This window comes from Myripristis murdjan, chromosome 8 (assembly GCF_902150065.1).
Source record: "Myripristis murdjan chromosome 8, fMyrMur1.1, whole genome shotgun sequence".
NCBI lineage: Eukaryota > Metazoa > Chordata > Actinopteri > Holocentriformes > Holocentridae > Myripristis > Myripristis murdjan.
The window spans coordinates 9393315-9410272 of NC_043987.1; the positions used below are offsets into that span (position 1 = coordinate 9393315).

General features: G+C 39.9%; 1 protein-coding gene across 1 annotated transcript; it reads left to right on the forward strand.

The window, feature by feature from the left end:
* The first annotated feature begins 1140 nt into the window (after positions 1–1140).
* On the forward strand, positions 1141–13921 carry LOC115363894 (homeobox protein Dlx4a-like). Its single transcript, XM_030058231.1, has 3 exons — positions 1141–2044; positions 5639–5835; positions 13460–13921. The coding sequence occupies exons 1-3, from the start codon at positions 1708–1710 to the stop codon at positions 13700–13702; spliced, it is 777 nt and encodes a 258-aa protein (XP_029914091.1). The 5' UTR covers positions 1141–1707; the 3' UTR covers positions 13703–13921.
* The last annotated feature ends 3037 nt before the right edge of the window (positions 13922–16958 follow it).

The following is a 16958-nucleotide window of genomic DNA, read 5'->3' on the forward strand; positions in this document are numbered from 1 at the left end:
ACAGCCCGGGGTTTCCATCGGAGAGGAGCGTAATGAGAGATACTTCACTGGAATTACAGTGTCGGACCCTCTGGTTTGCCAAAATCACACGTTTTGAGTTTCTGTAAGAGGGGCGATGTTTGTTGGAATTGTCCCTCAGCTTGGACCACAGGCAGCGTAGTGTGTGTGTGTGTGTGTGTGTGTGTGTGTGTGTGTGTGTTTATGAGTTGTACTCAATCATTTCTGTCATGTCAAACGTAAAGGTTTATTGCGTCCATCAAAATGGAGTAAAACGGAGTCGGGGTCATCAGTGTAAATGTATATTTGTGTATCTGATACAAACGGAGGCGCATATAAATAGCCCGCCGTTTCATCATCAACTTATGAGCTTAATTTGATCTGATCTGCCTCTAATTTTACATTTGGCAGGCAGGAAGAAATTGATTCTGCATGTAGACAATGTGGTCCAGCCTGTGCGTAATCGCTTTTTCTCCCTTTTAATTCACAAATATTTCTCCTTTTAGCACCGATTAACACAAAGCTTTTTTTTTTTTTTGGAAGGGGTCGGGTCGAACAAATTTGTATATGCATATATATTAGGGTGGGTGAAAATGTGATCTTTCAAGTTAAAATATCAAACAAAAAATACCAGGAATCTAGTTTGATTCATATTTAAAATATCTAAGCGCTTTCAGGACAAGATGATAGTTATGACCTATAGTAATATATCATACTGACCACGTAATTATATCGTTTGAGTCATCAGTCCTTAATCCGCTTGTCCCCAGAAATGCTTTGGATATAAACAGGTTTGGGAAGTGTTGGTGCCAAATAATACCAATGAAAAATGTGAATTAATTTTATTTTGTCTCTATCGGGGGGTTGAACCCCTGAATGGGTCGTTTGCTCATGCTTCTGTCCAGAATTTGGTACACTTTGGTGATTTATAATTTAGCATCTTATACGGCTTCATTTAGATCCTAAAAAAACATTTGGCACTTATTTCCGCCAAAAACCAAGAAGAGCGAGCTCATTGTCTCGGAGTTGGACATGATTTGTGTGACACGGTAAACCGCCGCAGCCAATGAGCGCACTGTGTGCCAAGAGGAGGCAGAGAACGGTCTTTTCCATTCGCACAGTGCGCTCTGGAGGGGAGGAACACACTCCGCTCCGGTGCCAAGTTTCTCTTCACAAACCAAAAGATAACAAGAGCCGACTCGGTTATTCTGGACGGGGAGAAGAGGAAAGCAGCGTGATTCCAGGGATATTAAGTGTTTTCTCGGCTTCTTCTTCTTCTTCTTCTCCTCTCGGCTCCTAATCCCGCGGAGTGTTGTTTGTACGCTTTGGGATATCATGCGCCGTCTCCGTGCCTAGTGGGCTCCATGGTTGTGAAGACAGAGCGCGGCATTTATGGACCCTTCAGGAGGGATGTAGCGGAGGGTAAACCCACCTAACCCCACTTTAACCGCTTTTGCATTTTGCAGGAATATAGTTTGCCAGCCTATTTAGGGTTGGCATAAATCTTAATGTGGTAAATTCCGAGTAAATAGTGTCAAAGTGGTGTAAGGTGCATGGGAAAATGGTCTTTTAAGGAAGCAAAGCGTAAATAAACGCGTCAAGTCGTGTGACTGATGGGTGATTGTTTTCTTTTGGTGCTTTGCCTTACGATGATCCGCGCCTGGAGGTCATACTGACGCTTTTCACACCACATCACTGCCCCTCACACCAATGATGACTATGAGCTCAATGTCGGATAGTTTGGTCCAGTCTGATCCGTCCAAATCGGCGTTTCTGGAGTTCGGCGGCCACGGATACCCCGGACACGCCGGGCACCAGCAGCCCTCCCCCGGCTTGTCCCACAACCACTACCCGGTTCACGGCCTGCACGCTGTCGGACCCTCGCAGCACGACGGACCCTTCTCCTCCGGGGCGTCCTCGTACGGTCGCCCGCTGGGCTACCCGCCCTACCACAGCCCCGTGAGCGCGCACCATCCCGGGGCCTACCTGCCCTATCAGCACAGCGGTCACGGCGGCGCGCTTGGACACACCAGACTGGAGGATGCGGGTAGGTTTCCACTGCGTGGAGAGGTGTTGTTTCATTTATTTATAGGATGGAAAACAGAGAATCTCACTTTGGAAACCTGTTTTTCTATTTTGCTTTCGAGTCTAACATTTCAGGCTAACAGGCCCTGTAAGTGTCTGTGAAATAAAATCGCACAGTGAATGCCATCAGGTTGATCTCAGATCTCAAAACACAAATTCAGGTGCGTAATATGTACTTTAATATGCAGTAATTGCTGCACGTGCTGCTAAAATTTCACAAAATACCATTTAAAAGAAAAGAACAGTAAAAACGAAAGGGTAGGTCACATGGGCCGCCTTCATAAACTTTATTAAGGATCCCCTCTGTGTTTTAAATCTGCAAACATTTCACTGCCAAAGGCAGCAATCTCAGGTCAGTGGGAAGACTGGACTAAATTGTATAGAGCTGTACATGCTGATGCTGAAAGTAGCATGTGCGTTAAGCTATCGCAGACATCTGCCAGAGTAAAGGGCCTAAATGTGTGTTTTGTTTTTTGTTTTTGTCCTCTTTTGGATCATTCTGTATTGCGTTTGTTCTTTAGAGTTATGATTGTGTGCAATAGAGGATAATGTCCGGTGTAGCATTACGTTCAGTGTCGCCTACACCACCACACACAAGAATAATTCAACAGTCTGGGACAAAACTGTGTTCTACCGTAATCATGGGCGCTCTACTGGAAATCTTTGACGTAATTTAATCTAATAATAAGTAAAAAACACCATCGTTTTTTTTCAGCTCCGCTATAATCAACGGTTTCTTGGCAACGCACAATAATTGGATCCACACACAGGTCGCCCGCAACATGGTGTTTAACTGTACTTTGGGGTTGACAGAGGGATGATTTTAAGGCCTAAAGAGACTTTGTGACACAACAAAAGTAAACGAGCCCACATCGGCCCCTTGCTGTCCCGCAAGAGCCGGGACAGAAAGAAAGAGACCGGCCACAACCAAATTGTCTGTGCACGTTAACACCTTCACGCGTTTTGGTCAGTGGACACTTTAAAGATTTCAGTTTCACCAAAACGACCCCATAAAATGTTCATAAGCCGTTTGACTCTGTTTGACTCTGCTTAAGTTAAAACGTACCTCTTTTTGAGTGTGTGTGTATGTGTGTGTGTGTGTGTGTGTGTGTGTGTGTGTGTTACTATATCCACCAAATATATAAACTGGCCTTACTCAATAAATAATAAATAATAGATACATAAATTAGACAAAATACACTCACATTTACAAAAGGAACACGAGCACAAAATCATAGCAAATAACATATTTTGAGGCTTAGAGACTTAAGTTCTTGGTTGACATATTTAACAAATTTACCAAATATAGCTACATTATCATTAGTATTATTTAAATGTTTTGTTTTTTTTTTCATTTATTTATTTGCTTGTAAAATATATTCTGTGATTTTTAGGCTGTGAAATCGTTTAATCTTTTTTTTGTTTGTTTGTTTTTTGTTTTTTGTTTTTTTACACAGGCCCGTTATGTTGTAGACATGAAATGTTAAATACGCTGAAGAAAAAGTCCTATTTTGATGCGCTGATAAGTCAGCTCTATTTTTTCCCCCAACCAACACCATAAAATGGGAAATAGGCTACTAATGTTACTACTACTACTACTACTACTACTACTAGTACTACTGCGACTACTACTACCATTACTACTGCTGCTAATACTACTACTACTACTACTACTACTACTACTAATAATAATAATAATAATAATACAGTGTAAAATGCCATTTTGCTCCCCGCATGTCACGCAGGCCTGTCAGCCAGCAGACGTTAGCATGTAGCAGAGTGCAGAAACAAGCAGATCATCTAAACAGAGAAGTCCTCTCCTGGGTGTAGGCCCGCACAAATTACCTCCATGCTGTGCCTAATTGTAGCAGTTAGAAATACTACCACTACTATTACTACCACTCAGTAAGAATAATAATAATAGTACTGATAATAATATTAATAATAATAAATAATAATAATTATGTAATTGCATATTATTATATTATTTATATAGAGCATGTACCCACTAAAAAAAGTCAAAACACATGGCAACACATTTTTCACATTACAATTTATTTATTTAAGTAACTGAAAATTTTTCTTTATTTCTTTCTTTCTTTCTGTGCCCCATTTTTTCTATGAATATACCCAAGCCTTTTCTCTTCCATACTACCGCCTTAGATTCTTTTCTTTCTTTTTTTCTGTTTTCTCCCCATTTTTCTATGAATGTGCCCAATTTTCACTCTAACACATACAGTTTCTTTCTTCTTTCTTCTTTCTTTCTTTCTGTTTCTCTGTCTGTCTGTCTCTATCTGAGCGTCTTGTGGGGCCTCGGCCTGTCCACAGCTGTTCTCTCTGTGAGCTCATGTCATAACAAAGATCAGCACAGCCGAACATACACAGTTGCTGTGTAGCTCCCATGAAAAAAAAAGCTCACAACAGCAGCACGTACAGTTGTTTGATGGAAGTACAACGTCCAGAGGCTCCTCATCCAGTGCACAGACAAAGAACATAAACGGTTGTTTTTATTCCACCCGCAGCACGATGGCATATAGGTCAGTTCTAATTTGTATCTCTTCATCATACAATTTTCTCTGAGTTATACCATTGAAGCTCATGTGAACAGATTTTTCCCCTTGTAATGTTCAAAATGTTTTTATCCCAGTCTAATGTTCTCCTGTATAAACAGCATTTCTGTTAATTAATATATATATATATATATATATATATATATATATTGTATGATTTCCATCTATCAGTGCAACCAGTCAGACTTAAACAGAAAAAATAATGATTTTACAGAAAAGGGACCTATTTCTTAAACATGTTTTTTATACCTATTATTATTATTATTATTATTATTATTATTTTTAAATATTCTCATCACTTATATACTACTTTATTTTAAGTTCAATTTCTAAAGAAAGATGGTAAAAGTAGACATTTGTCTCTACTTTTGTATTATAAAATTGTGTCAGTATGCCAGTAGTGCAGTACATGTTAACTCTTTAGACCGTAAAACTGATCTTTAAAATGGCGTTGGAAGTTGTGATGTTGTACCAGCGCAATAAAATGGCCTTCTGTGAGAGAGGGGATTCTTGTCTAAAATAGTCATATGTGAACAATCCCACCAGAACAGACTGCCAACACAATCTTCTATTAAAGAAAATAGCCAAAGAATTAACAAAAGCTATGACAAAGACAACGTAGACAAAACACAGTGTACATTATGTATTAAAATCATCACTTTCTGGTCTTTCTGGGTGTTTCAGAAAGGCCAGCAATGTAACGTTCATGGACTGTGTGTGCAGGCAGGACTTCAGGGTCTCCAGCACACATGGCTGCTGATGGACCCATGGGCTTTGGTTACAGGACACTCTCTCTCTCTCTCTCTCTCTCTCTCTCTCTCTCTCTCTCTCTCTCTCTAACCACGACATGCTTATATTTATCTCAGCAAATTACTATGAAAATAACCTTGCTGGAGGATCCCTAACCCTAGGCAAATTTCGCAAAGACTTGAGGTGTTTCCATGACGTTCACTTCTGCCCTTGCCCCCCTGTTTGCCCCCCTCCAGAGCACGAGAAGCCCACAGCGGTGATCGAGAACGGGGAGGTTCGGCTGAACGGGAAGGGGAAGAAGATCAGGAAGCCCCGGACCATCTACTCCAGTCTGCAGCTGCAGGCGCTCAACCAGCGCTTCCAGCAGACCCAGTACCTCGCCCTGCCGGAGAGGGCTGACCTGGCGGCCAAACTGGGCCTCACGCAAACCCAGGTAGTGTGGAAAGGATGAAACACAAAACAGAATACAAGGGGAGCAGGATCCCACACCCACACACACGGATCACATTGGTTTACAGGGTCCTCAATGTCACTACAGTCAGAATTAACCCTTTCTTTGTGACACCACTTTCTAATAATAACCTATTTTTTTGCCACTTTATTTTGTTTTTGAGATGAAGCAGATAGAGCAGTAAAATCCTAAACACACTCAAGGGCCAAGGAACATGTAGGAAAAACACAATTAAATGGTACACTTAAAGTGTGCCATTTCCAGTCCTGAGGATAAATTCATAAACACACAAAAGTTCCTGTTCAAGCATCGGTGATACAATCAGTCTGTCATCAGCGTTTTCCAGAATCGATCACTCCTTGGGCTGATTGCTTTCTCTGTGTTTATAGTCAAACTACACTCCATGTCTCTGCGGATGTTTTTCGACTCTAAGGACGCGGTTAGATAGCATCAAGCTGAAATGATCACCCAGCTTGACGCGGGTGCACCCTTGTTGACGAGCGTCATGCTGCGTCCCTTTGTTGGCATCCTGATTGTAATTAAATAGTGGTGTTTGTTAACATCATGTGAGGTTTATTGACAGAATGTTTGTCACAGTGCCTTTTACAGAAGAGGAACAGGTACACCACAATTGCAGGGAGTGGGGCTAGTGTGTGTGTGTGTGTGTGTGTGTGTGTTTGTAGCAGGAATGATGCTGCTGCTGTTGCTTGTTAAGGAAATATTAAGAGAAACTGTGAGGGAATATGTTAATTTTCCTTCCCCTGTTTCGCCTTGTTGAATAAAAAGTTTAAGTGGAAAAGTGGAGGAAAACACTGATTTACCTGCAGACTATTCGCTTGTTAAATTTGAACAAATCACCCTCTGTGTGTGTGTGTGTGTGTGTGTGTGTGTGTGTGTGTGTGCTGGGGGGTTGAGTGGGTGGGTATGGCACACTCATAAGTAACTGAAGGCACTGTTTAACTGCTGTGACTCTCATGGCAGAGTGACAACCCTAGATGAGGGGGTGGAGCACTTCTCAAAGAAAATGAACTGTGTGTACATGTGTGTGTGTGTGTGTGTGTGTGTGTGTGTGTGTGTGTACACACAAATACATGCGTGGAGATGTGCTGGGTTTCTGTCTGTTTTGCTTGTCTGTGCATGTCCACAGTGTATTTATATGAACATTTACATGAATGCATAGTTTCGGAGATGACGGCTCAAGTTAAAGAGGGCGATTGAAATTGTTGTATTGGGCAATAAGTGGCTATGTCTCTTTTCTCACACACACACACACACACACACACACACACACTTTTTCTTTGTCTTTGTCCTCTTTCTCCCACAAACATGCCCTGGTGCACACACACATACACACACTCAAACACACAAAGTGGCAAATAAAACATAATAGCAGCCATTTTGTCTGTCAAGTGAAATAAATGAAACACCAACTGCAACTCTGATGCGGTAATGTTTTTTTGAGCCTCTTATCTCACAAGTACAAATCCATAGCTGAAACGCCTGAGGATGCTAATATGCTTTGCTTTGGATGCTTTGCAATTAAAGTAATAATCCACCACATTTTCAAATAATTACATTTCCAACTTGCTATATAACATAACAATGTTTCAAACTATATCCAGATAATGAGAGCTTTTCCATTTGTTGTTCTAAACGTTCTAAATGTTCAGTGTCTGGTAGGTCTGGTCGGGAAAAATCCTCAGGCAAACTGGAAGTGATGTGCTCTATGTCTTTGACAAGCAGCAACAGCGGTTTGTTTGTAATAAACAGAAAAAGAGCTGGGTGGATAACATGAGCAATGATCGCCAGCGTAGCTGAAAAGTGCAGTGAAAAAAGACCATGGCAATCATCACTTAGCACAAAAGATGGTGCCATTATATTAAAAATAAAGCAACAATTTCATGGATTGCCACTTCAAATTTTACAAAAATGAATATAGATAGAAAATGAACATACATAGAAATTTCAATGATGTGAGTTGACTTCCTGGACAACCCTGTCTCCTAAAAATTATGTTCTCATACAACTAAACTGCATTCTCAATTGCCATGGAGAAATATGTTTCTAATCATCATATGTCGTGCATCTTGTCATGCGGCATTTTACCCAGTTTTGTTACCTTTAGCCACCAAAACCACTCAGTTTAAGTAAGGGAAAGGTTTGTCATAACGGATAAGGCTAGGAGAAGGTTTGTTGTCATGGGTAAGTTTAGGAAAAGGTCGTAGTTAAAAATAAGAAAAGGCCATGGTTAAAGTAAGGCAAAGGTGATGGTTAAGTCAGGGTATGATCATGGTTAAGGTAAGGAAAAAGTCATGGTTTAGGTTAGGGAAAAGTGATGTTAAGGTTAAGAATAGCTTATGGCTAAGGTAAGGAAATGTCATGGTTAACATTAGCAAAAGGTTATGGCCAAGGTTAGGAAACAACACTGCTCTCGCTTAACATGGGAATCAAATTTGGGTATCCTAAGTGAAAGTCATGTTTATATAGACTCATCCACCACCCTGCCTCCCTCCTAATGCGGACTCTTCATACTACATTATTACAAATGTATTTGTTTCCCTCAAAACGTAATTGAGAATGTAGTTTAGCTGTATCAGAGTGTGACAGGGCTGTACTGGATCAGCCACCTCTTGATTCCTCCTTTTCCTCTGTACATCATAACGTACCACAACTTAGTGCCAAATAAGTTGTGCCATTATGAACTACATTTGGAAAAATTCATATTAGTCCACTGAAGGAAGGAAACATTGAGTTTAATGGGAAATGTAGTGCCAGTTCTGAGAAACATAACACATTAAAAGGTGCACTATGAAAAATTGCTAAGGGTAGGTTTAAGTGAGAATCTTCGACTGACAAAAAATAATTATTTGTGAGTCAAGTCAATAATGACAGTCATGCAGTTGTTTTTTCTCAGTTGAGTCTAAAGGGTCATGATTTAAATCGACTGTTGGCAGTTTTGTGTAGTGCACCTTTTAAAAATAGGTCTACGCAAAAAATATGGCCTCACATGCAGAGATATGAAAGGGAAAGTTGGCCAGGCTGAGATAAAAATATGATTTGTGTGTGGGATGTGGTGTGTCTGTGTTTGCTGAGAATACACAAGGAGATTATGTCATCAAATGCACTCTCCTAATCCCGTATGAATTTACGGCCGCAGCTATGTTTACACCAGGAGTAAGAGATCATCCGTTCGTTTGCCGTGGCCTTTTGTAGTGGAAAAGTGGCTCTGAGTGTGGTTTGCGGAATGTCAAACCCGCATGACAAAAGAAAAACACAGTTATTGTCTTTGTTTGCATTTCTTCCTTCTTGTTTGGCATTTCAGCGAGGTGAGAGCAGGCTTTGACTGATTGCATTACACTCTTTGTGTAAGAGTTATTGCTATTGCAGTTTCAGGACTATGCAGAAACATTTTTTGAGCGCTGGGGATGAAAACTGAGAGGATTTCCCACCCTAGTTAAGTTGGACACGTCCTCTTTTTTTTTTTTTTTTTTTTTTTAGCACCGTGGCTCTTTTTCCACTCATGCTTTGTCCTCTGTTAAGTGAAGTAAAATATACATTTGTGAAAAATGATATTTGGACAAAGTCATGGCATCAAACCCTGTGTAAACTTGAGGCCATTATTTTCATTTAGTATATGTGTTGGATCAGAGCATTGTTTTACCTCACTCGTGCATTATTCATATTGACATATAACAAATATTTTACATTAAGGGCACCACAGAGAAGATTAATTATGCCAACTCCCCACTTCATTGTCAGTGTCAGCAATTGTTATAGGTCCCAAGCCAGTCTAATTAAGCTTCTCTAATTGTTTATTTTTTTTAAACATATTTATTTATAAAACAGGCTAGCATTTGCTTTGTCTTTTGCTTTAGTGGTAGCCTATAAATGTTTTTCATTGTTAGCTGTGGTAGTTACACAACAATTTGAACAACTGTGTGATGATTCCCAAGGTTTTTACAAATAAATAACTATCTACAGAATCACAGTCACAGTTATCTTTCATCTTCTCCCATTGTACAAACTATACTGATGACTAAGTTAAGAATCAAACTCATTCTTCTTTCAAGAAACACTTTCTGAAGAATAATGTTATTTATTGTCTTTTATAATGGAACTACAGCATCTTTTCATTTGAAACTATAAAATTCTGTGTCCTAAAGCCTTAGTTTTTAATCTGAATGATCAAATATATCTGTTTTCATCAAATAGTAATTGTGAATTTTTTAAAAATATGTATGCAGTCAGATTTAAATATGTTGTAAAGCTTGCAAAGTGGATAATAACACAGTTTGGGCCTCTTGCAAAGCTTATTGTCTATTCTAACGGCAGTGTTGTAACTGAAGTGGCTGTAAGTGATTTAATGTGTGGCCGGTGAGGGGATGGAGACACAATACATCTTGTACTGAAACACACAGTCATGTGGCTTGCAGTCAGCATCAATTAGACTTTAGCTGCTAGCGTGCATGTGCAGCTGCACCAGCACATAGGCATAGATTCATATGCACGTACACTCACATTCCTCACAGGCAGGGATACACTTTTATATGCACAGACACACGCATGCATGCATCCCCACAAACACTTAATGCACCGCATGGATACGCTTGCAAACGCACAAACACACACACACACACACACACACACACACACACACTTGAAGATAGTCATCACACACCATCACACAAGTTTACCCTCCCTGACTGTGTGCCATTATGCCGCCAGCCAGTCAGTGACCACTTTCCCTCTGAAATCTCCTTCCTTCTGTTCCCTCCATGGATGCAGCTGAGAAATGGCACGTACCACCACAACATTTTCCCTTGGAACAATACTATCTCCTCTCTCTCTCTCTCTCTCTCTCTCTCCTCTCTCTCTCTCTCTCTCTCTCTCTCTCTCTCTCTCATATTGCTCATCACCCACCAGATGGAAACCTCTTTTTTTTTTTTTTGGAAAAACCACTGTACTGGTCAGCTGGTTTTGCATAATATTCAAGAACACACAGACTCACAGCAAAGTTTGGTTGAATATGTTATGTTTGGCGTTTCTCTCCCTTACTCTCTTGCTCTCTCTCTCTCTCTCTCTCTCTCTCTCTCTCTCTCACTCACTCACACACACACACAGACAGTGGCACCTGGCCTGCCTCTCAGCCACCCTCCTTTCCCTAATGTCGGTGTCATTAGGCGAGCTCTCAGAGAAGCTGTCAGCTCCATGTTGCTGCTGGAATATGAAACCAATAATTACAGCAGAAATCCTCTCACTGAGGCTGCATTAACTCAGCGTGCTGTTGATTGACTCCTGGGCTCATAAGCTAAGCTCCACATATTCTCTTTGCTTTCCATCTGTGAGCTAATACTGTGGTACACCACTCCAGGTAATTGTGGCACTGTATAGGCCCTGCGGTTTGCTTGCTAACTGTAATTGTTATTACACTAGTATAGAGGTTAGCAACAGTGACCTGATTTGGCTTTAAATTTGTGTCTCTCTCTCATTCTCTCTCTCTCTCTCTCTCTCTCTGTATGTATATGTGTGTGTGTGTGTGTGTGTGTGTGTGTGTGTGTGTGTGTGTATGTATGCATGCGCGCACACACACACACACACACACACACACATTGTGTGTGCATGTGTGTGTATATATGTGTGTTTATGTGTGTGGTGTGGTGTATATGTGTGTGTGTATGTATATATAGATACATAGATATGTAGATATATAGATATATGCACATACATACATACATACATACATACATACATACATACATACGGGTGGGGGTGTTAATCACAGTTAATTAATCATGTGCATTGGCCACTAACACACCACAATTAGGCTGTAATATTAAGGCAAACAATACAAAGTGACCAAACAAACATTTATCAGTAAGAATACATATCAGCAGCCTATGCTGATCGATTAATTATCTAGCTAAATTGAAAAATGAATCCATAAGCATTTAACTGCAGCAATTTAAAACATATACTCACATCAGTTACGCATAAGCATTAGTATCTGCATTGGTGAAGAGGATCCCCAGCATGCGCTCAGTCTTGCTGCTAAACAGCGCAATGGGATGCAGGAGGACACAGACTGGCAGGCAGGCAGTGAGAATGAGCTCAGGTGAGAACGGGCGGGTGTAAATCGAGGACTTGGAGGAGGACTGGTGACTAGAATGACTCTCTCCTGCAATTATATATACAGGTCTAATAGTTTAGGTTAATGAATTTCCCGCCCTAAATGTTAATTTCAAACAACCTGTGAGACCAGTGAAGGAATCCAGGTCATATGATGCTGCATTTCTACTTTGGGTATAAACTCCAAGCTGGGTGTGAATATAATTGCCTTTTTGATTATTGGTAAGGATCGTTTTTTTCCACATATTTAGAGTAAATTAGAGAGGGCTGAAATTAGATTTTTTACGAGAATATCTTTTACAACACGGTGGTTGTCGCAGTTCCATAAACCACTTCAACCATCTCTATAAATACCCATAAAATCTCAGAATAATAATTCCCAGGACTGTCAGCGTGATGTGATGGAGAAAACAACCTACAGCGCCAAAAGTGTTTTTTTTCTCTCTTGTTTTATTTGTTCTTTTATCTCTGTGCTGGCCAAGCATATTTCTCCAGGCAGCACCAGTCCTTTGGGCGTTTATTTTCCTTTATAACGCCGTTAAAACTTGTTTCAGACCAAACTATTGTTCGCGGGCTGTGTGTAATTATTTATGATTCATCTGTTCCCGCAAAGTTGACATGCTGCCCGAGAGGCATATTCGTGTAATTTGACGCTCAATTTGCAAGCATGCTGGAAACACGAGGCACGCCAGTTATTTCAACAATAACAATGTTGAATCATCTAGATAGCCACAGAAAAAAAACATAATTGACTTGAACTGACTTTCATCCTGATATTTAATCAAACCTAATAATATTAGGCCTTATCCAGACATAGAAAACACTTTGAGTATTGCGCTATTAGCTGTTTATATATGTCGCGAACCTTCATTATATATATATATATATATATATATATATATATATCCTAACTTCTCACTCCTGGCAAAACATTATTAAAATATTTCTATATATGCATATTATATTCTTCCAGGGACAAGCATTAGCCTATGTTAGTCAATGATGCGTTCAGTGACCTTATCATATGGCATTTTATAGGCACCCAAGGAACCTAAGACTGAGTTCATTCTTTTTTTTTTTTTTTTTAATTATTTGACTGAGTTCATTCTTAACCTATTATACTTTAGTATGTGTTTGTTGTTATTGACTTAACTTTTTTGTTCATTTATTTATTTATTCCTCTTATTGTTTGTCTCCTTGCTGTAAGGCAAAGGTGGTCTTTTGTCTGCTGTGGCGTCCTTATGATACCTGTCTGTGGTAGGCTACTCACGCTGTGTTTGCTATGACCTTATTTTACCTCACACCTATTTTCCATCTCCTGTAAGTACAGTGTGTGTCTGTAATATTTGTATAGTAGGCAGTTATTTTCCCGCAGGACCATATTGTAGTCCATGAGGGAAAGCAATCATGGCAACAAACACTGCTCACCTGCAGGACGGATTTCTGGATTTTTTTATTGATTCGTTTTCTCATTCCCCAGGTGAAAATATGGTTCCAGAACAAACGATCCAAATACAAGAAGATCATGAAGAACGGGCCCTGCGGACCTGAGGGAGACCACCTTGCCCCCCCACCGTCGTCGTCCTCCTCTCCGTGCTCTCTGTGGGACATCACCATGGCCGGCAAAGGCGCGCCGGTGCACTCTGGAGGATACATGAACAATTTCGGACACTGGTACCCGGGACACCAGCAGGACTCCATGCCGAGGACTCAGATGATGTGACGGCTATAGGAGGAAGCAGGGAGCAGCACATCCGGGACAGTTTGTGGATTTATACCGCCAAGCCGACTGGAGTTTTAGTGATGCAAATATTTAGCAGAGGAAGAGCGGCTCTAGAGGCACAAATAAAGTCATTAGATGAATTATATCGAAATGGACGGAGCCAAAGAACTGCGGTTTTTCCAGGGGAAAAAAAAGATCTTTTAACATAACATATTGACTTTAAATGAAATTAAATTATTTTACTACACAAATAGATAGATAGATAGATAGATAGATAGATAGATAGATAGATAGATAGATAGAAACTGACAAAATTCCTCCAGAAAAGTAGGTTAGTTCAGCAGAACTAAAATGTAACTGTGCCTTAGCCTTTTTGCAGTCAGATGCATGTAAATAAATTCTGCAAGCCTGCAGTTCTTCATCTTGGTATTGCTGTCAGAATAACAAAATTTTGTTTATAAGTGATACTGGAAAAATATAACTTTCACAAGCTGTTTGTGATTGATTAATTTTAGTCCACCTCCACCATTTTAAATGAAAATATCAACTATAATGTTGAATATAGCCTGGTCACTTTAGGCCTCTAATCTCTTGTTAACCTTGATCCCACAATTCCAAAATCAGTCCAGCATTGCTAGCCTTTATAAGCTGTTGTGCCTTGGTTATGAATGAATGACAGAGGTAGTCATGTCAATTCATATTTGTAGTTATATTTTAACCAGAGTTTGTTCTTTGCCAGGGGCAGACTTGGTGATTTGGAGGGCCAAAGGCAAAGCTAGATATGGGGCCCCTCATAAGCCCCGATTGGCTCTCTCTTCTAGTCTTGATATTCTAAACAATCACACCTACCTGTAAACTTGAAGTAAACTCATAGATTTATGAACACACAAATAGTATGATTTGTTACTGATGGCCACAAATGCAGGCAAATACTTTCCCTCCTCGTCAGTTGCGACTGATCCTTCTGCATTCCTGGGCTGTACTAAATTGTAAAAGGGATTGAAGAAGTGCTCTCAGTGTGTTTTGAGTATTACTGGGTGTATACACACACAGATACACAGACACAGACACACACACACACACACACACACACACACACACACACACACAGATATACTATCTATCTATCTATCTACTATATCTATTTATATATATATATATATAGATAGATAGATAGATAGATAGATAGATAGATAGATAGATAAATAGATAGATAGATATAGATGTAGACATAGATATATAGATATAGATGTAGATGTGTAAATATGCACATACACATGCCTCACTTGCCATGTAAGTCCACTTCTGTTCTTTGCCATTCAAGTTTGCAGTTAGCTAACTTACGCTCTGATGAACACTGGGCTTCCATAATTCAGGTGTAACTACACCAATCAGATTACATCTAAATCCAGAGCAGCTCTGCCTCTGATAAATGTTTTTTTTTTTTTTTTTTAAGAACTAAAACTCCAGTCTGCTGTAGCAAATACCAGGCCTGCATCTCTGACTCTGGACATTTCAACTTTTTCTGCTTTCACATAATGGACATCTACTGGACATCCATGAAGACTTGTTCTGTGATCAGGGCATAGTGGTTCTATATGGAACCATAAGGATTCAGAGAACCCTCCAGTTTCCCAAAGAAAAGAACTGGCAGATAAGAGTGAAGAACCTTGTTTGTTTGTTTTTCAGTTGTTTGAATATGGAGGATTTGGAGCATTTCAGGCATTTTTAAGGGTCATACTGTATGTAGAACCATAAAGGTACAAGAAGGTATGTAGAAACAATTTGCATGGTGCTATAGAGAATCTTTGAAATGGTTCAATATAACGTTCCCATTTTCCAGACCCCCAAATTGACTTTCATCAAGCTGCAAATCCCCTTCTGAAGCGATTTTGCCCTAGAGACCATTATATGAAAACATATTTTGGTTGTGTTCAGTATTTGTTTAGCTATTATACTTTAACAGTGAAAAATAGATTGAAGGTAGTAAGATTAGAATACAATATTTGAATTATCAGCCATAAATGTCTTGTCATAATGAATTAAACTATTCCTATTTTTTCTGAAGACGCTCCAGAAGCCTCTCAAGGCCCACTTTGAAAACCTTTGCTCTGTGGCACCAAAAAGGGGGCAGCTACGGTCCAGCACTTTTAAGACATTGAACCACTGGGCTGAAATAAAAGACTTTCTATTTTACAGTGTATGGGGATGGGCCCTTTTTAAATGGACACTGCTAATGTTCCCCTTAAAGTTCATTTGATCTCTGTCTAATTATTTATTACACTAACCAAATAAAATCCCCTCGGTCTTTACTGGTCCACTTTATCTCCAGAGCTGCAGGGTAAGCCTATTCAATGGGATGTACAGTTCTGCATTTTTGATTCTGGATAAATTCTCTTTTTTTTTTCCTTCGTTGTTCTATGAATTTTTATTGGTTTCCGGCACGTTTTTCACTCTTATCTCCAAATGTTTCCTACAGTTTTCAGTTGGTTTCCCTCAGCCTCCCTTTGCAGCCTCTGTGTGGGCCTGACGCCCGGACTGAGACAGACTCTGCACACTCCACCACTCCTCCGGTTTACAATGTTATAGCATATATGCCATCCTCTGTTGACTAGAATTTATTCAAGGTTCTCAGAAAATATAGCCTAGTATTTTGCCAATAAAATATTGGCTATGGGTCAAGATACTTTATGCTGTCTGAAATAAATCGCTAGAGATCAGTACTAAGCCTATTCTATTTTTCTATTTGTATATTTACTTTTTAACTTAAGTCCGACATTTATGTATCTAGGTTACACAGATTATTTTTGAATATTTTACCTTCACATCAAACTTTAAATGCGAGTAAAAAATATGCAATATATCTTCTGCCTCCACGGAGCGTCACTACTTCAGGCAAGGCTGTCTGAAATACTTTATTGCTTATTCCGTTTATGTCTCCGTGTATTCCAGCAGCCCGAGGCATCTGTGTTTTTAAAAAATCCCCAGCGTCGTAAATCAGAAAAAAACGGGTCACATCTTTCACCCCTCAAACATCTGGAACAGCGAAAGCCGTCGTCAAACATTGTCAATGATTTTATAAAATGACCACGTCAATTATAGGTAATTTGGGACAGAGCTTGTTAAATAGGCCGAAAGCTTTTACCCCGACGCTGTAATTATCTGCAATTTGCAGACAAGGGAATATCCTTCTGCCACAGGACCTTTGAAAAGGCCTGGTGGATTACATGTAACTGGATTACGGCCGGGTAATCCT